Source organism: Argiope bruennichi, chromosome 2 (assembly GCF_947563725.1).
Source record: "Argiope bruennichi chromosome 2, qqArgBrue1.1, whole genome shotgun sequence".
NCBI classification, from domain to species: Eukaryota; Metazoa; Arthropoda; class Arachnida; order Araneae; family Araneidae; genus Argiope; species Argiope bruennichi.
This window is the reverse complement of record NC_079152.1, coordinates 13,345,762-13,367,617: the sequence shown is the minus strand read 5'-3', so window position 1 is coordinate 13,367,617 and position 21,856 is coordinate 13,345,762. Positions and strand designations below refer to the sequence as shown.

At 33.6% G+C, this 21,856-nt stretch overlaps 1 protein-coding gene across 1 annotated transcript in view; it reads left to right on the top strand.

Annotated features, from left to right (window-relative positions):
- Window positions 1–21,856, top strand: part of LOC129961815 (uncharacterized) — a 77,519-nt gene that overhangs the window by 51,698 nt on the left and 3,965 nt on the right. The window contains exons 3-4 of the mRNA XM_056075395.1: window positions 6,261–6,349; window positions 10,893–20,091. Of these exons, the coding sequence (XP_055931370.1) occupies window positions 6,261–6,349; window positions 10,893–20,091 (9,288 nt within the window). The remainder of the gene's footprint in view (window positions 1–6,260; window positions 6,350–10,892; window positions 20,092–21,856) is intronic.

The following is a 21,856-nucleotide window of genomic DNA, read 5'->3' as shown; positions in this document are numbered from 1 at the left end:
AAATTTTAAGAACAAAAATCTTCCATTTATTCATCATAATTTAACGTTTATTCCCCTTACAGTAAATAAAAATTGCTCTGAGATATTTTATTGGGAATTAGTGTCTTTTTCTGACAGTATTACGAGTTAGTTGCAATTTTTATGTCTCAAAGGTTCACGAGTTATACGAGTTTGTTAAATGTAAACATCTCATCTTTTCATTTTCCCTCTCACCCTTACTTTGACGAATTAAACCCACCTAACGCATGCGCAAAAACGCAGACGGTTTAAAATCCTTTAGCAAACAATCATTAGCATTGGATTTAAGAATTTGTGTTTTTTCGTATTTGTTACTTCTGCTTAATCCCTTTTTTTTTGTTTGTTTGTTTGTTTATATACATATTTTAATATTATAAATTTCGTCAAAAAAATACATAAATTTTTGACACCCTTGAATGGCGATGGCGTACAATAAATACGAAATAGTAACTTTTGGCGTTAATTTCGCATTTTTACTGAATCTATTATGGCACCCTTGGCGAGTTATTTGGCGATTAATCCCCGGCATGTGTTAATAGCATTTAAATTAAATTTGTATTTTAGACCCTCAACGTTTTTTCTCAACGTTGTTGAAACAATAATTTGACACAAAACTGCAATTGTAGTCACAAAATCCCACACCAAACTTGATATACTTGAGCCTTTGCGTTTTTGAATGATCGCGTTTAAATGTTTCTGAAAGCGCAGACCGTCAGACAGTTAACTCGTAGTTGATTTTGGCTCGAAATTTGACAGGTGTCTTCACTATAGATGTTAAATCTGTGTACCGAATTTTATCTATCTAGCTCTCTTCGTTTTGTAATTATCGTGTTAATTTATATACTTTAAAACAGATTTCACTGAAATTATGATAGAAATCTGCAAATTTGATTTATACCAATTTTCAACCGTCTAGTTCAAAACGTTTTTGAGTCATCTTTGTCACAGAAAAACAGATAGACATTTTCTAAAAAAATGTGTTTTTCGAACTGAGGGATATCTAAAACGAGAAGATTCGTCACAATCTGGATTTCGAATTTTTTGATGATCACTATTCTTTCTCTATACTACGCATATGAAAAAGTGAGAAAGGGGAAAAAAATCATCAACAATCCCGATTTAGTTAACGGATCAGTTTTTTTATTATGTTTATGACAATGATTCATTATAAACACCTTCTTATTTTGTTCATAATGGGATTTTTTTTTTTAATTCTTCTTCTCTCTAATATATAAGTATAGTAAATGAAATGAATCAATCATATTCGTCAGTTCTCTCTCTAAATATAAATGAGAAGAGCTTGAAAGTTTCAGTAGATAGTTTATTTTAGTTATATTAACGTCCCATTGTAAAGCAACACTAAGGCAATTTTGGGATTATTAGGGCTATTTATCTCGTAATTTTGAACGGCGGTAAGATGACGAGGACGACACCTGAACTGGCACCCCCCCTCTCCACACCGCACCACACCACACCAGCGGGAGGACGTTTGGTCTGACAGATTTAACGTGCAACGACCCCCTTACACGACGGTTCTTCGGTGGAATTGTGTCACGAACCTGAAACCCTTCGGCTCACAAGCCGAGACCTTACCACCAGGCCACCGCGGCCAAAGTTTCAGTAGAAGAAAACTGTTTGATTAATATGAATAGCTGATTTAAGACTGTTGTAAGATCAAATTATGACTGGTGCAGCATTTTTTAATCTTTAAACTTAAAACAAAAAGGTTATGATTTAACCACTTGCAGTCGGAAGACGTGATACGTACATCGAAATGCGTTTGTCACAGAATCGTCAACGACGTGCTATACACGTCAATAGAAGTAAAAATGGTGTTCACGACCCTCTCTTAGATTGCTAGAGGAAGCTGCCTTTGCTTGATGGTAAAGTCTCGGCTTCGAAGCTGGAGGGTTTCAAGTTCGAGACCCGAATCTACCAAAGAACCGTCGTGTAAGCAGGTCTGCTGCTCGCTTAATCCTTCAGATCAACAGAGACTTGGGGTGTGCTAACTCAGGTGTCGTCCTCGTCTCTGACCGCGGTTGAAAATTACGAGATCCGTCCCCCAAAAGCCCTAGTGTTACTTTAAAACAGGACGTTAATATAACTAAGATTGTTTGCTGGAACGTAGTTTACACTAGCACAGGCTTAGTCGAAAATTAATTCATTTAACAAATATAAATCTTTTTCCCATTTCTTTAATGTATCGGATTGTCGTTTGGAATTACAGTGCACCTGTTTTGGCACGCCCACTTGTTAATTTCTTGCCATCGCAAGTGGTTACCTAACTAAATATTATTTAATGGAATGACACTGATTTGTTGAGAGAAAAAACAAGTGTCCTTTAATTATTTCACAACTTCAAAAAGGGAAAAAGTGTTTATTCGTTTCCTCTTTAAAAAATCATTTCAAAATTTGCTCATTTTATCAATCACTTTATATTTTCAGAAACATAAACAATATTATTTCGTAGAATTAATCGAATTTCACATAAAATTAATTCATGACCTAAATTCAGAAAAATTCCGGAGTTGTAAACTAATCTATCAATGTTTATCATTTCCATTAAATCTTGCGAAAGTAATTCTTTGCATATTTTGTGTTTTTGAAATCCTTGATTAGTGGTTAGTTGTTTTGAAACAAGCACTCAATGTTAGAACAAATAAAAAATAATAAACTTGGTTTGCAAGGGTCCCAAAAAGGCAATTTTTATAAAAAGTTAGATTTATTTAATAAAATAATTTATAAAAAAAAATATAAAGAAAACATTCATTCTATTATTTTTTTTTTTTTCATAATCGCTTTCAAAACTATCATAAGGTAAACACCATCATAAATTGTGCATCTTATTGTGCAATGAATGTAATGTCAGAGCAACTTTTTTGAAATTTTAATTAGAATTTTTAATTAATTAGAATTTAATCGACATTTTGTCGCTTTCCCGCGAGAACATTCCGAAAAAGTAAAGCTCAAAATTCATTTTTAAATCATCTTAAAATTATCTTTTCAATTAACTTGCTTCCCGTATAATTTTTTTCTATTTTCATAAATTTTTTTAAAAAATATTCTAAATGTATTTTACAGCAATATATTTCATTGTTAAAGCGAAATTGAAATCGGTTTAGTTTTGTTTCAAATATTTAATCGTGGTATTTTTATTATTGTTTATATGAAAATTCGCTCATGATATGCTTATTTTCTACATTTAGAGTAGATTTCAGAATGAGGTATGTTTTTAATAGAATTCTTGAAACTTTATTGTAATTGTAACTAAAGTTTAAAATGAAACAGCGGCGAACATTTTTAACGTATACCCATTTTTAAATACTGCTGTTCTTTTCAATAAATATATAAATAATGGAATGTTTAAAAACATTGACAGAAAATTAAGAAAATGAATTGCATAAAAAAAGAACAATGTAAGGTTTCTAAAATGTTATATATCTATCAAAATGTGAAGTTTTAAAATATTTGTCAAGGGAGAGCTATTCAGACATAATAACACAAAATATTTAATTTTTAACAATCGTTAATCTTAGTTAATCAGCTAGTCACAGAAGTCAGATAGTAATTTAATAAATACAATTCCTTGGTGCTATTTTTAATAGCATTTCCCTTGCATATCCTTATCTGTTTGAGTCTCCGAATGATGTCACTGCGATGTCTTGCGGATGAAGCTTCATGATTAAAATAAATTTAGCGAGACTTGATTTAGATCATTCCTTAGGATTCCTTATTTCTATTGACTGCTGAAAAAAATCTTTGATATGTTGAATGAAATGTTTAATTGAAAGCTTGAAATACAGTTTAAAGTTTTTTTTTTTTGTCTTAAGCTTCAGATAACAGAGTTGATGATTATAATTCTGAGGTTTGATGTAATTTGATTCAAAGACGCTCTAAATAATTTCTTATTAATCTGTCAACTTAATGGTTCTTTGGATCGATGTTTATACTTTTATATTTCTTCTATTATTGAAAATAGCGACATTTCTGACTTCCATAATGTGAGTATTGTACTTTTATTGAAAATATTTTTTTTTAAATTATCTCATTAAACAGAAAAGAGATTAGACTTAGGAAAATTTTCGATTTTTCGACAATTCAAAATCCGGAAGTGTGTCCGTTATCATCCTTGTCTGCTAACTGTTGCCATTCAGTAAAATCAAAAATATTGGAACAAGATTTCAATTTTTAATGAAATATATATATATTCTAAATCCTCATTTCTTTTTTTTATCATTTTAATTTTTTTTTATTTTGGTTAGAAAACAATTTTCAATATTTAGCCATTAAAAAATTTACAGATTTTTTAAAATTTTTAAGTTAAAATGGTAGTTAAATTGACCGAAGTAAACATTTAAATCCAGATACTGATTTGTTGGGAATTTGGCTGGTTATGATTATGATCCAGAACTTTAAAACGATATTAGGATTGTTAAATGGCATTGGGAATGTTAAGAAAAATTATGTTTGGATCTAGATATTAATTTGTTGGGATTTCAGACTTTCCAAGATTTTGCCATGATATTACGCTCCAAAATGCTGAACTTACATTAGCCTTGTTGGAAGACGTATGTGGCAATGTTGAACTTCAAAGTGCTGACACCTAACCAGCAACACTTTTTCAGTTTTTCACAAAAATGGAAAGATGTTTAACCAATAATAGGACTATTATGCATGAGGTCGGAATACTTGACGTTTATTCTGTAGAACTCGGTTTTTAATTTGAAATCCTATCTCCAGGCCATTGTGTTCCAAATAGATGTACTACGAATTTAGTTGTATTGAATATTTGGATCTAGGTATTGAATTGTTGGGAGTTCGGCCATTTGGATTTTAGCTTGACTGGATTTCGAATTCCAGATCAATAAATTTATAAAAATGTTAAAAGGCGAGCGTGAAATTTCACCTGTCACAACATCTAATCTGGTATCCCTTCTTCAAACTTTAATGTAAACGGGAAGATGTTAATCTATGGCAGGATCAATATGCATTAGGTCTGGAAACTTGACGCTTATTTTGTAGAATCCGGTCTCGAATTTGAAATCTTATCATCAGGCAATTTTTAACCAAAAAGGGGCATTGCAAATTTAATTGTATATTTAATCTAGTGTATTTCTTGCATCGTCCCAGGCGTTATGAATATTAAATCTAAGTTTTTAAAAACATTCCTAGATTTAAAATACTCTGGCATCTATTACTGAATGATAGTGCTTCCATGAAGAATATATTTTGTAGATGTCTGTATAGTGATGCTGGAAAAATATTGCATAAATTTTTCATATTTTGATCATGAAACTTCGAATTTAGCAGTATTTGATATGTAATTCAATTAAAATTCTACTCATACGTTTTATTTGATCATTCATGAGAAAGAGAATTGGTAATTCTGATAACGAGAATTAATAATTTCCGTTATCAGAATTCAGTGTACAAAAATTAATTATTTATTCAAGGGCTGCGGTGGCCAAGTGGTAAGCTCTCTACTTCTGAACGAGAGGTTTTAGGTTCGAGACCCAATTCCACAGAAGAACCGCCGTATAAGAGGGCCTGGCACACGTCGGGTCCAATCGTCCTAACGCTGGTGTGATGCGGAAGTTTGGAGAAGGGGGTATCAGTTCAGATGCCGTCATCTTTATCTGATCGTTGTTCAAAATTACACTCGTCTGAAATTAGCGCCAGTAGTGCTTTAAATAGGAATGTTAATATAAGTGAACTAATTATTTATTCATAAAATGTTAACCTTTATTTAATGGACAAAAGGTTATTAAACGTGGTTTTAGAAAAAATAATTTTAGCAATCAAATTTTATTAAGTAAACTATGTTTTGGAAAACTTCTTTTGTGTTTTATCATTAATCTTATATAAAGAAAGCTTATATATTTTTACCTTGACTTTTTAAATATTTGTAAGGTTATTTTGTAATAGATTCTTAGGCAAAGTTTTTGATGTTCTAGAATTCTGAAATTCTCTACAATTGCGTGCTCCAGGTGATAATATATCATCTAAATATTTTCAGAACTTAATCATCAGTTAATCAATTGATTTTTTTTAAAAAAAATCATTATATATGTGGTGCCGTCTGGTAGTGAAAATGTGATTTTTTTTGTAATAATAAATAAAACTGTATTAATGATTAAAAAGTAGAAAATTATTCAAATGATAAAATTCCTTTTATTATACTAAGAAAAAGTGTTTTTTAAATACTATTTTTATTAAATTTAATTTCTATCGTTTCTTTTCAGGAAACACATATGCCCACATAGGAAGAAGACTCAGATAGTTATAGGCAGCGATGAGCAGTCAGCATCATCAGTGAAAACAACCGTCCGCCGTAAGTTCATATTTGATTTCATAAGTGTCTGAAAAGCTATTTTAAATTCTTAAAATGAAAAAATGTATTCATTACCAAAAGTTTTGTACAAAAATCGTTACTTTTCTACATAATTACATTGACGATTCAAGCATTTGTCTTACCGGTGGACCATATTTCCTATTTTACTTTCTGACATAATTTCTGAATATTCAGGCATTTGTCATATCAATGGACCAAGTTTATTGTTTTACTTTTCAACATAATCACAGTGAAAATTCGGACATTTGCCACATCGATGGATGAGATTGCCTATCTTATTTTTCGACATAATCATCTTGGAGATTAAGGCATTTCTCACATCGAGGGACCAAGTTTCCTACTTTACAACATAATCACCGTGAAGATCCAGGCATTTGCCACACCGGTGGACCAGACTGCCTCTCATACTTTTCAACACAATCATCTTGGAGACTCAGGCATTTGTCACATCGGTGGACCAGATTTCCTATCTTACTTTTCTACATAATCATCGTGAATATTCAGACATTTGTCACATCGTTGTACCAGATTTCCTATCTTACTTTTCGACACAATCACCGTGAAAATTCAGGCATTTGGCACATCGGTGGACCAGGTTTCTTATCTTACTTTTTGACATAATCACCGTGAAAAGTCAGGCATTTGTTACATTGTTTGATCAGGTTTCTTACTTTTCGATATAATCACTGTGTAGATTCAGTCATTTGTTACATCGGTAGATCAGATTCCCTATTTTATTTTTAATCACCGTGGAGATTCAGGCATTTGTCATGTCGATGGACCAGGTTTCCTATCTTACTTTTTGGCATAATCACCGTGGAATCGCGTATTTGTCACATCAGTGGATGGGGTTTTCTGTCTTACTTTTTTATATAATTACCGTGAAGATTCAGGTATTTGTCACATCAGTGGGCCAGTTTTCCTGTTGTACTTTTCAACATTATCACCGAGAACATTCAGGGATTTGTCACATCGGTGGACTAATTTTTCCTAGTGAAAACAAATGCCTTAGTGAAGACTAAGGCATTTGTCACATCAGCAGACCAGGTTTTCTATTTTACTTTTCAAATTAATTGCGATGTAGATTCAGGCATTTGTCACATAATTGGAGCAGGTTTCCTATCTTATTTTTCGACATAATCACCATAAAGATGCAGGCATTTGTCACATTGGTGGACAAGATTGCCTCTTATACTTTTCAACATAATTACAGTGAAGATCCAGGCATTTGTCACATAATTGGAGCAGGTTTCCTATCTTATTTTTCGACATAATCACCATAAAGATTCAGGCATTTGTCACATTGGTGGACAAGATTGCCTCTTATACTTTTCAACATAATTACAGTGAAGATCCAGGCATTTGTCACATAATTGGAGCAGGTTTCCTATCTTATTTTTCGACATAATCACCATAAAGATTCAGGCATTTCTCACATTGGTGGACGATTCCAAGGAATTTTATGTTAAAAAAACACATACTTACATCGAGAACTTTTACTTCTTCTCTGATTTGGCAATAAGCCAAATTGGCTACTTCGAATTATCTTCATTTTCAGTTATTGTTTTGATTTTTATCGTTTGTAGTTCACGAGGAGCAAACGATACATTTTATTTAATATCACAATTCTTTAACTCAATAATATAATTATGCAACATTCATTATTATTTATTTTGCTTCATTTCCATATCTTCAGTTAAGGTTGTAGTGGTTTTGATTCCGTCCATATAAGTCATGTAATTCTCGAAACTGCGCCGGTTCTGCTTTTGCTTTTACTTTATAAAACATTGCATTATTTTCTTTTTTTGTTAGTGAATTAGTATTAGTATTCACAGATATAGATATTTGTGTCCGATCTTCATGAAAATTGCCACACATGCTTTAAAAGGCAACAGCAATGCCAATGTCAGTTTATCGACATTCAACAATAAATTAAATTATTTGTTTATAAAAAAAAATAAGTATTTGGTGTTTTTTCAAATTAAATCTTCCGAACATATTATTCCACAAAAAGGAAATTTTATACTATCTTAAAAATACTTTTTAATCAAACTTATTTATTTTCTGAATATTTTATTTCTGGTTTTAAATTTTTTAAAGTATTTAATTTAATGCACAATTAGTAACAATGGTTTTACTGTTATGATGAAATTCAAAATAATTTCCTTGTTCTATCAACTAATTCATTCGCGCGCTTTTGCCAATGATACATTTAAAATAAAAATTCTCTTTGGACATTTAACTCCGAAGTAGAGTTTTCACTTCTACTTTTATTTCGTAGTTACATAAACTTTTTAATCTTTACGCTCTTGAATTTGTATTAATTCTATTATTCTATTTCCTATCAATAATTTTATAGTCATGAAAACCGGTGACCAAAAGTTACTTGTAATCTTATATAAATATTTTAATAATTTACAAAATTGATTTCGCAGCTATATACACTTTTTAATCTGAGTGTTCGGTAATTTGAGACCTAATAATACCATTATTTCGTATTATTCATTTTCATCATATAACAAGGTGAAATTTTAAATAAATACATTCCATATGAATAATTTTAAAATCACGAAAACTTCAGCGAACACGCTACTTGTCAGAAGTAGTATTATATTTACTTAAATGATATATTGTGAAATATTCTTTTTTAAATTATGCTATTTGAAATCTCAGCTTGAAGCAACATAATAACTAGTTTGGTACAAACCTCACAATTTTGAAACTTGGTCAAATAACTAATTCACAATGGATTTTAATGGAACTGGATTTCAAACCTGTCTATATCGCACCGTAGCCGAGAACTTTACATCTGATTACCGCTTTATTATTTTCCCATGAACCATATATATACAAAAAAAAAAAGAATTCTAATCGTAAAAAGAATTTGACTTAGAAATCTTGGCAAATCTCAATCTCAACGTTTCAGACACTCCTGAATTCAAACCCGACCTTCAACTTTTTTTTTGCAATTATGTCTGTTTGTAAACTCAATAGCTCAATGCAGTTTTGAGCAAAACGGATCAAATGTGGTCTTTACAAAAAATGTGTAGATTTTTATTTAAAAATTCTTAGACAAATCTGATCAATATCCAATAAGATTTTCCCCCACAAAGACTGTATAATAAAGTTTTGTTTAATATCTTTTGTAAATGGAATATAGTAGCGAGAAAAACTCCATTGATTTGATATTATTATTGATTATCTTAATTACTTGATGATCTTATGAGTTAAAAATTAGCGTAATAGGTACAATGTTTGTGAAAGAACGGTTCATGTATTTGCCATATGTTACTAATATATAAATGGAACGGCTGGTCGCGAAAGTCAGCTAATATACCATTTTAATTAGAAATTTATGTATTTTTTTTTATATGGCTAGTTTAATTCTGCGGATTATCCGTAGTTATTATATCACCTAATTCTTCTGGAAATTGGGGTTTACTAATTGTAACTGTAATTTTTCACCATCTTTCATCTCACCCCTTTTTTTCGCGAAATCACCTCCTGGCACGTGCGCAAAAACGCTGTGAGTTCCTAAATCAGAGAATAAATAATGACATATGATCCTCATGCAAGTGTTTGTTGTTATTTCTGGTCTTTCGAGAATTTCTGAAAGAGAAAGAAATTGCGAAATATTTATTTTCTTATTTAATTTATATTCTTACTTATGAACAAAAACAATAGTAGTTTTTTTATTGCAATAAATAATACATAATTTTCATATATGATTCTTATTCGATATGACGAGTTTTCATTCCATGTATAAGAAAATTGTTTTTTATTGAAAATCGAGAATTTCTGATAGAAGCTTGATTTATAAGAGATTTCCGATGTAGAGAAGTATGATATATGAAAGACTCACTGTCCTTTGAAACTCACTGTAAAGCATCACAGTTGTAAAACAACACACACACATATATATTAAATAGTCCCCTAGATGGCGCTGCCTATTTTCCCGCTAAAATCAATTATTTGGAGAAAAGTTTTGCCATGTGTGTGTATTCGCTAGTTTTGATCTATTGGAAAGCATTGGCCATTTTGTTGCAATAAATATTCATTAATTATAAATATAGAAATAACCTACCATAATAATTAATAACAATATAATTTCACACACACACAAAAAAAAGATTTTTTTTTTGTTATATATCCCAGTCTTTAGTTTAAGATCGCTAGAGAAAAAAAAAATGTCTCCTTTAGAATCTGTATTCTCATAAATAAGCATTCTTATTAAAAACTATATTGAAAAGGTTACACAATATACGCTAGGGTTATTGGGATCATATAATATTCCAACAATACTTAGTACCATTATACTACTGTGAGTTATGTTTTAATAAAAAATGATAACGCCAATAATCATAATTAGCTGGACTTGTACAGCTAGCTAGACTTAATAGCCAGTTTTCAACGGCTAAATGGTTTTAATAGGGTACTATCTGAAAAATAAATGATTGAACTGTTAATAAATCATAATCGTTTTTATAAATATTACTATTTATTTTTGTTTTTATCATTTCAGAAGAGACCATAAAGCACAGGAGGCAATGGGGTAAGCAAGAAATCTCATCAACAACTGACCAGCTAAACGCTCAAGCACTCCTAGCTGAGTCAGGTGACCTCGCAACATCGGTATGTGTAACAGATAAGGGTAACAGGAATGGAATTAGTGGGAGCAATGGAGCTGCCACTTGGACAGCAAAACAGATTTCCAAAACTCAACCAATCAAACGACCCGACAATCTCAAACAAGAAGGAGCTGCCGAGTTCATAACGACACACCAAGTGGACTACAACGAAAAAAGTGTAGAATCTCATGTCAGCAACTCAGTTAATGCATCTTCAGAGACGGTGCAGGCTGAATCATGGAATAGACGGCAAATTCCGAAGACCCAAAAGATCAAAAGGGCCGACAATCTGAAACTGTCTGGGTCGCAGGAGTTAGAAACAACTCAAAAGGCAACTTTTAATGAAAGTGTATTTAAAAGCAAGATGCAGGAGCAAAGCGAGCAGTCTGAAACCTTTAAAAGACCCCGAACATCCCTTAAGCTGAGTGGAGAATTTCAGACGGATAGTTCTTACCACGAGGCTTTTACGCCTAAGCAAGGGGATGTTCCTTATAAAGTCAAAAAAGGAACCTCAGTAAGTCATTTAAAGTCTGAAGGGGAAATGATTTTTGAAACCACTTCCAAGGATTATAATGCCGTCAGCACACATCTAACCAGAACATCAGAAAATGCTGAAGGTGCTGCAGCTCTTAAAGCCAAGAAAGCCAGACCAGAAAGCGAAATAAAAATCCCAGCAGTTCCACTTTCGGATGAAACAACATTAGTTAGTGATTATAAAATGTGGAAGGTTGAAAGACCCATCATTCACAAACCGAAAGATACCCTCGATTTAACTGACCCTGAAGTTGTAGATTTGAATAGAACATTCATTAAAGAAAGTTCCAGAACAGAATCTTCCCAAATGGAAACATCCATAAGTGATTATAAGAACTGGGAAGTGACTAGGCCTGTTATACATAAGCCTCAAGATAATTTAAAATCAGAAGGCACCGCTGAGTTTGCGACAACCACTGATACCGACTATTCCTCTCGCCGGGACATGACAAGCAAAAAAACTTCCAATTTGGAAGTTGTAACAGAGCGCACAGAAACGGAATCGATTGCAACATCCACTCATGAAGAACAAACTACGGTATTGCTTGCAAAGTCAGAAGTAGAAATGGCTCCAGCAGAGCACGCACATACATCTGAAGTAACTGTGGCAGAAAATTTGTCAGACAATAATAAGGTTAATACCAGAACCCAGACATCTGCACAAGCAGTGGAACAAACTACAAGAAGCGATATGCGCGTAGAACAAACAAAGCACACAGAAAACATCGCTGAAACATCAACAACACAAACTGAGCAGCGAACTCATGAAGAAACCAGTGAAATAGCATCGCAAAGTGAAGATCAAACACAATATTTGACATGGGATCAGATACGACCGAAGCCAATAAGACCACATAGCAATCTGCGACAAGAAGGAGGAATGGAATTCGATACAACAAACAGGAGTGAATTTGTTTCAAGATCTGTTGAGAGGGTAAAAGGTGTGAGACCGAAAACGAACACAAAACTTTTCGAAGGTGATTTCGATTCGACGACTATGAATCAAGTAATGTTTCCAACAACTCACGCAGAAAAAGTTACGCCTTTCCGTCCCAAAAGTAATCTCCATCTCGAAGATGGAACTTTTGTAGACGAAACAACATCAAAAAAAGAATTTCAACAGTGGGAAATTCAAAAACCTTCGCCAATAATACCAAAATCGAATCTTACCCAAGAAGGAACGATGGATTTCACGACGACAAATACTTCCGAGTTTAGTGAAAAAAGATCAGAACGAGTGCAGCCTATCCATCCTCCTGCAACTAAAGGCATCGAGGGAGAAATCGATTTAACAACAACCAATCGTGCCATGCATGGTGAATATCAAATAGAGCGAGTGCAAAAGATAGTGCCACAATCGACTTTAAGATTAAATTCTGGAGTTTTTGAAGCTGAAACTACTAATAAGTCACAATTTCAAGAATGGGGTATTGAAAGACCCAAACCAATTAAGCCTGTATCTAATCTCACACAGGAAGGTTCCATGGATTTCACAACAATGAACAAGCTTCAATTCGAAGAAAAACCATTAGAAAGAGTTCAACAATTCAGACCTCAGACAACAGCAAAAATAACAGGAGAGTTCGATGGAACAACAACTAATCAAGTTATGTTTACAGCTCAGACTTTAGAAAGGCCACATGCGGTGAAGCCGAAAGGAAATTTAGAACTCGAGAAAGGTACATTTGCGTCAGAAACTACAAATACTTCAGAATTCAAACAATGGCAACTATCTAAACCAGAACCAGTAACACCAAGAGATAACTTGCACCAAGAAGGATCTGTCGATTTTATTACTACGAATCGAACAGAATTTGCAGCCAAAAATATAGATTCAATCTCTGATATAAGAGCAAACATAGTGAAACCAAAAAGCAGTTTACACCAGGAAGGATCTGTGGATTACACAACCGTTAATCGATCAGAGTATGCAGCGAAAAACATCGATTCAATCTCTGATATAAGAGCAAACGTTGTCAAACCGAAAAGCAGTTTGCATCAAGAAGGATCAGTTGATTATACAACAGTTAACCAATCAGAATACGCAGCGAAAAATATACATTCAATTTCTGATATACGGGCAAATATCGTTAAGCCTAAGAGCAGTTTGCACCAGGAAGGATCTGTTGATTATACAACAGTTAACAAAACAGAATATGGAAATAAAAACGTCGATTCTTTCACTGAATTACGTGCTCATGCAGTCAAACCGAAAGACAATTTGGAACTTGAAAAGGGTAAATTCGGTTCAGAAACAACAAATCATACAGAATTCAAACAATGGGAACTTTCTAAACCAGAAGTGGTCACACCAAGAGATAATTTACACCAAGAAGGATCTGTTGATTATACGACTGTAAATCGAACAGAATACGCAGCTAAAAACGTCGATTCAGTATCAGATTTAAGAGCAAATATAGTTCGGCCTAAAGGAAATTTGAGACAGGAAGGTTCAGTTGATTATACAACTATGAATCAAACTGAATTTTCACCTAAAAATGTCAATTCAGTCTCTGACTTACGAGCAAATATCGTCAAACCTAAAAGCAGTTTGCATCAAGAAGGTTCTGTTGACTACACAACTATGAATCAGGCAGAATTCGTACCAAAAAATATCGATTCCGTTTCTGATATAAGAGCAAATATAGTTAGACCAAAAGGAAATTTGAGACAGGAAGGTTCAGTTGATTATACAACTATGAATCAAACTGAATTTTCACCTAAAAATGTCAATTCAGTCTCTGACTTACGAGCAAATATCGTCAAACCTAAAAGCAATTTGCATCAAGAAGGTTCTGTTGACTACACAACTATGAATCAGGCAGAATTCGTACCAAAAAATATCGATTCCGTTTCTGATATAAGAGCAAATATAGTTAGACCAAAAGGAAATTTGAGACAGGAAGGTTCAGTTGATTATACAACTATGAATCAAACTGAATTTTCACCTAAAAATGTCAATTCAGTCTCTGACTTACGAGCAAATATCGTCAAACCTAAAAGCAGTTTGCATCAAGAAGGTTCTGTTGACTACACAACTATGAATCAGGCAGAATTCGTACCAAAAAATATCGATTCCGTTTCTGATATAAGAGCAAATATAGTTAGACCAAAAGGAAATTTGAGACAGGAAGGTTCAGTTGATTATACAACTATGAATCAAACTGAATTTTCACCTAAAAATGTCAATTCAGTCTCTGACTTACGGGCAAATATCGTCAAACCTAAAAGCAGTTTGCATCAAGAAGGATCAGTTGATTACACAACTGTCAACCAATCAGAGTACGCAGCTAAAAATATCGATTCTATGTCAGATTTACGGGCAAATATCGTTAAACCAAAAAGCAGTTTGCACCAAGAAGGGTCCGTCGATTACACGACAGTGAACCGAACAGAATATGGGAATAAAAATATCGATTCCTTCACAGAATTACGTGCTCATGCAGTCAAACCAAAAGGCAATATAGAACTTGAAAAAGGTACATTTGCTTCAGAAACAACAAATCATACAGAATTCAAACAATGGCAGCTCTCTAAACCTGAAGTAGTGACACCAAGAGATAATTTACACCAAGAGGGATCGGTTGATTATACAACTGTTAATCGAACAGAATATGCAGCCAAAAACATCGATTCAGTATCAGATTTACGAGCAAATATAGTACGGCCTAAAGGCAATTTGCGCCAAGAAGGTTCCGTTGATTATACAACAGTTAACAAAACAGAATTCTCTCCTAAAAACATCGATTCAGTCTCAGATTTACGAGCAAATATAGTAAGGCCAAAAGGAAATTTGAGACAAGAAGGCTCTGTTGATTATACTACTATGAATCAAGCCGAATTCGTACAAAAAAATATCGATTCAGTTTCTGATATAAGAGCAAATATAGTTAGGCCAAAAGGAAATTTGCGCCAAGAAGGTTCTGTTGATTATACAACTGTAAATCAAACCGAATTTGCTGCTAAAAATATCGATTCAGTTTCAGATTTAAGAGCAAATATAATAAGGCCAAAAGGAAATCTGCGTCAAGAAGGCTCTGTTGATTATACAACTGTGAATCAAACTGAATTCGCAGCTAAAAACATAGATTCAGTTTCAGATTTACGAGCAAATATAGTCAGGCCAAAAGGAAACCTCCGTCAAGAAGGCTCTGTTGATTATACAACTGTGAATCAAACTGAATTCGCAGCTAAAAACATAGATTCAGTTTCAGATTTACGAGCAAATATAGTCAGGCCAAAAGGAAATCTCCGTCAAGAAGGCTCTGTTGATTATACAACTGTGAATCAAACTGAATTCGCAGCTAAAAGCATAGATTCAGTTTCAGATTTACGAGCAAATATAGTCAGGCCAAAAGGAAATTTGCGTCAAGAAGGCTCTGTTGATTATACAACTATGAATCAAACTGAATTTGCAGCTAAAAGCATAGATTCAGTTTCAGATTTACGAGCAAATATAGTCAGGCCAAAAGGAAATTTGCGTCAAGAAGGCTCTGTTGATTATACAACTATGAATCAAACTGAATTCGCTGCTAAAAGCATAGATTCAGTTTCAGATTTACGAGCAAATATAATTAGACCAAAAGGAAATTTACGTCAAGAAGGAACTGTTGATTACAGAACTGTTAATCAAACAGAATATGCAGCCAAGAACATTGATTCAGTTTCAGACATACGAGCAAACGTCGTCAAACCGAAAAGCAGTTTGCATCAAGAAGGATCAGTTGATTATACGACTGTGAATCGAACAGAATATAGAAATAAAAGCATCGATTCATTTACAGATTTACGTGCACATGCAGTGAAACCGAAAGGTAATATAGAGCTAGAGAAAGGTACGTTTGCTTCAGAAACAACAAACCATACAGAATTCAAACAATGGCAGCTTTCTAAACCTGAAGTAGTGACACCAAGAGATAATTTACACCAAGAGGGATCTGTTGATTATACGACTGTTAATCGAACAGAATATGCAGCTAAAAACATCGATTCAGTTTCAGATTTACGGGCAAATATAGTAAGGCCTAAAGGTAATTTGCGCCAAGAAGGCTCCGTTGATTATACAACAGTTAACAAAACAGAATTCTCTCCTAAAAATATCGATTCAGTGTCAGATTTACGAGCAAATATAGTAAGACCTAAAGGTAATTTGCGCCAAGAAGGATCAGTTGATTATACAACAGTTAACCAATCAGAGTACGCAGCTAAAAACATCGATTCTATTTCTGATATACGGGCAAATATCGTTAAACCGAAGAGCAGTTTGCATCAAGAAGGCTCCGTTGATTATACAACAGTTAACAAAACAGAATATGGAAATAAAAACATCGATTCATTTACAGAATTACGTGCACATGCAGTGAAGCCGAAAGGTAATCTAGAGCTAGAGAAAGGTAAATTCGCTTCGGAAACAACAAATCATTCAGAATTTAAGCAATGGCAACTTTCTAAACCAGAAGTAGTCACACCAAGAGATAATCTACACCAAGAAGGATCTGTTGAATATACAACTGTAAATCGAACAGAATATGCAGCTAAAAACGTAGATTCAATTTCTGATATACGTGCAAATATCGTTAGACCGAAAGGAAATTTGAGACAGGAAGGTTCAGTTGATTATACAACTATGAATCAAACTGAATTTTCACCTAAAAATGTCAATTCAGTCTCTGACTTACGGGCAAATATCGTCAAACCTAAAAGCAGTTTGCATCAAGAAGGATCTGTTGATTATACGACTGTCAACCAAGCAGAGTACGCAGCTAAAAACATCGAATCAATATCTGATATACGAGCGAACATTGTTAAACCGAAAAGCAGTTTGCATCAAGAAGGAACCGTTGATTATACGACTGTCAACCGAACAGAATATGGAAATAAAAAAGTCGATTCCTTCACTGAATTACGTGCACATGCAGTTAAACCGAAAGACAATTTGGAACTTGAAAAGGGTAAATTCGGTTCAGAAACAACAAATCATTCTGAATTTCAAACGTGGCGACAATCTAAGCCGGAACCAGTTACACCAAAAGACAATTTGCATCAAGAAGGATCTGTTGATTTTACAACAACAAATCAAACAGAATTTGGAGTGAAAAATATTGAACGTGTGACTCAAATACGACCCAAAACCAATTCTAAAATCACTGGTAAATTTGACGGAACAACAACCAATCAAATGATGTTCCAAGATTCTCCAAGAGAAAAGGTACAACCTTTTAAACCTCAAAATAATTTGAAATTAGAAGATGGCAGTTTCACAACTGAAACTACTAACAAACATGAATATCAGCAATGGCAATATTCCAAACCTTCTTTAATAAAGCCTCAAAGTAATATGAAGCAAGAGGGAGATATGGAGTTTTCGACAACGAGCAACAGAGAATTCCCAGGGAAGACAGCTGAAAAAATTTCTCCAATAAGACCGGTGACTTCTACAAAATTAGCTGAAGGGGAATTTGAGGGAACTACAACAAATCAAGCCATGTTCCAAAATAAGCCAGCTGAGAGAGTGAAAGGTAAAAGACCACCAACTAATCTTCAACTTGAGAAAGGAAAATTTGCTGATGAAACCACCACTCGTCGAGAATTCCAGCCAAGGGAAACTCAGAGATCTCAACCTATCAAGCCAACTGGCAACCTCATTCAAGAAGGCAAAATGGATTTTACAACCTCAAATAAAGCTGACTTTGAGGCAAAGCCAATTACAATGACCGAATCCTTCAAGCCACGTTACACCTCTTCGCCTGTAAAAGCAGAATTTGATGGTACAACTACTAATAAGGCTATGTTTAAAGCTCAAACTACTGAGAGAGTCCATGATATAAGACCAAAGGATAACTTACGATTAGAAGGTGGTGAATTTGCAGGTGAAACCACAAACTCGAAAGAATATAGTTATAGAGCAGCTGAAAAAGTTGAGGTTGTAAAACCCAAATCAAGTCTCAAACAAGAAGGGGATATAGATTTTACTACATCTAATCAAATGCAGTTTGATAAAAAAGAAATAAATAAAGTTACCCCAGTTAGGCCTAAGACTCTGACAAAAGCATCAGATGGAAAATTCTATTCAACAACAACAAACCAAGCTTCGTTCCAAACTCCTACTAAGGAAACTTCTCGGGAAATAAGACCAGCTGATAATTATCAACTAAATTCGTCTCTGAAACAAGAAGGAGACATGCAGTTTGAAACAACCAGTAAAACAGAATTTAAAGAAAAAAATTTCGAAAGGGTGCAACAGGTTAGACCTAAAACGACAAATAAGATAGAAGGTGAATTCGAGGGAACAACAACAAATCAGGTCATGTTCCACCAACATGGAACTGTTGAAAGAGTCAAACCTATTCGCCACGAGAATAATTTACAGTTGGAAGGCGGGAAATTTGCAAATGAAACGACAAACAATAGAGAATTCCGCCAGTGGGTGAAAATGGAGACTAAAACACCCCAAAACAAAATTAAAAAACCAGCCGCTGGCGTTCCTTCCCAGGTGGAGAAGTCTGAAGTGAAAAAAGATTCAGGTACCCAAAATATTACTGCAAGCAAAGAAAAAAGCGAGTACGAAGCTTGGAAATTGAGTAAAGAATCGGTTGCAGCTAATATTAAGGAAAGTCACGTGGTAAAAAATCATTCACAAAGCTTAAAAGCAGAAAATGAAACAGAAACTCAAACTCAGAAGGAACGAATGAGTAGAAGTGAAGATTCAACTCAAATTGTAAAGACCAGAATTAATGGTGATGCATCAGATAAAACGTTGCAAAAACATGAAACGGATTCTCGTTCCACACAAATAGTTATGAAAAGTAGTGAAGTAAAGCAGGCAACAAGAGATGTTTCTGCTGTAACGGCAGATTATGGAACAAAACAGACACAGCAAAAAGTTAAAGCCATTATACCGGCTGGAAACCTATCTAGTGAGGGAGAAATGAGTTTCACTACGACATCTAAAACAGATTTCTCGCAACAAGCAGTCTCCAGGCATAGAAGCGAGACCAGACAAACCACCGTCAATGTTAATGGAGCCGCTGGAAGTAAAACCACCCGAAGATCAGGAGAAAATGCCAAAATGGCTATAACAGGTGGAAATTTGTTCAATGGAGATATGAGTTTCGAGACTACATCCAAAACAGATTTCTCGCCAGTAAAATCCGTCCAAACCAAAGTGGAAGCGAAGCAAACGAGCAGCAGCGTTAAAGAAACGTCAGTCGTTAACCAATCTCAGAAATCAATGGAAAGAGAAATGATCAAGAATTCCCAACTATTCAGAAAAGAATCTCCGTCAAAGAGTTCGAGTTCCCGAGAGGCTTCTCTGTCTCCGCAAAAGACTCCCACAAAAACGAAGCGATATAAACCCGAAGACAATCTGAAGTTGGAACCAGTTCCTTTCGATGCGACGACGACAACGAGAACCGAATACAAAAAGTGGGAGGCAAAGCGGTCTTCTTCAAAGCGACGCACAGAGTCTCTGAAGCAGGAAGGAAGCATGGCGTTCGATACCACATCCAATGATTATTCATTGGCTGCATACCAGACAGCCAGGGCAGCTGTAAAAGCGAAGTAAGTAATTTCTACTGTCTATAGAAATATATAAAATGCATGCATATATAAAATTCACATATGTAAAATACATACATATAGAAAGTAAACTAATATATATATATATATATATATGCATTATTATATATATAAAGTATACAAATATTAAATACATACATATATTGTATAAAGTATATGTATATAAAGGGAACATGGAGACACATAGAGCAAGAATTGTAAAGGTCTAAAGGTTTGACTTTCATTGAAGATTTTTGACGAATCTTCACGTTTTATACCTCCTGGAGTTCGAAAAACACATTCTTGGAAAATATCCGCCAGTCACAAAAATAACTCAAAAACGCTTTAATCAAGATGGGTGAAATTTGGTATATGGTTTTTACGCTAAATTTGCAGATTTCTGTCAAATTTTGAGTAAAATCTGTTCAGAGGAAGTCTGTCTGTTGGAATATAAATTAACATAATTACAAGCATGCTACATAGATAAAATTCAGCACACAAATTCAACGTCTGTAGTGCAGACACCTCTCAAATTTTAAGGAATGAATGGATTTCCTGTGTATATTAAAGCAGATATACCTTAAATAAAACTGAATGATTGAATTAATATTATAGCTATTTCAAAACGTCACAGAATTTTTCTCGCATTCGTTTAAAAAAAGAAAATATTATATTTTATATGTATTCCATTTTATACAAACACATGCTGAACGTTATATTTTCTTAGATTTAGTTTGCAGAAAAGAGTTAACTTAATCTTTCAGTTTGAGTCTTCGTCACCATTCCGATAAAAGTTAATTTTTCTCACGTGATCGTGCAGTTTAAATCTTATTTTCACTTTATGTGAAATAAATTACTAAAAAATATGATAAAAATATTTTTTTTAAAAATTTATTAAAAATAGAAACTTAAATCTCTAGTATTAAGGGATGACAGCCTTTGCTGTTAAAAATCTCAAATTTTCCATTTCAATAATAATAATAGAAACTTAATTTATAGGTTAAAATATTGATATCATTGAAAAGATTATTTTTTAAACTTTAAGATGATGTTATAAATCAAATTTTTGCCGTGATATTTTAGGAAATTATAGCGGAAAAACGCCAAAGTTTCACTTAATTTTTAATTAATTAAAATTACAAAAAAAAAAAAAAAATCGCTCCGAAGTACACATTCCCACCCATCAAAGTATATATGCGCCAAATTTGGTAACTGTAGGTCAAAGGGTCTGGCCTGTTGAGCACCAACGCAAACACGCATGTTGATCTTTATTATGAGCAAATATGATAATATAATAAATAAAAACGTTTCAAAAATCGTATTTTTTAAAAATTTAGTACCTAGTTAAGTTTTTATGCCTATTTATAGTTAATTATATAGGTCTTTTCAATACCTGCAATTTTTCTGTTTAATGCTTTTAACAAAATTAATATCTTTTCATTTAAGTTCAGAAAACCAGTATCACAATTCCCTCTACTTTTCTTTAGCCGATAATAATCCAAACACAACATAGAGGCCTGTTCCCGATCGGCAATTCATCAACTTAAACCAATACAATTGTTATAGATTTTTCTATATTTTGATTCTTTTCATGACAAATCGACTGGGTAAAATTAAGAAGCGAACGAAGCTCAATTCAGCACTTGGCCTACTGGCATAGTGTGAGAGATAATGTGGGAGTGAATATACTGAGAAACCTAAAACGCCTCTCTTTGTCTCACCAGATTCAAATACAATACCCTCTCGTGTTGGCACCAAGGGTAATGAG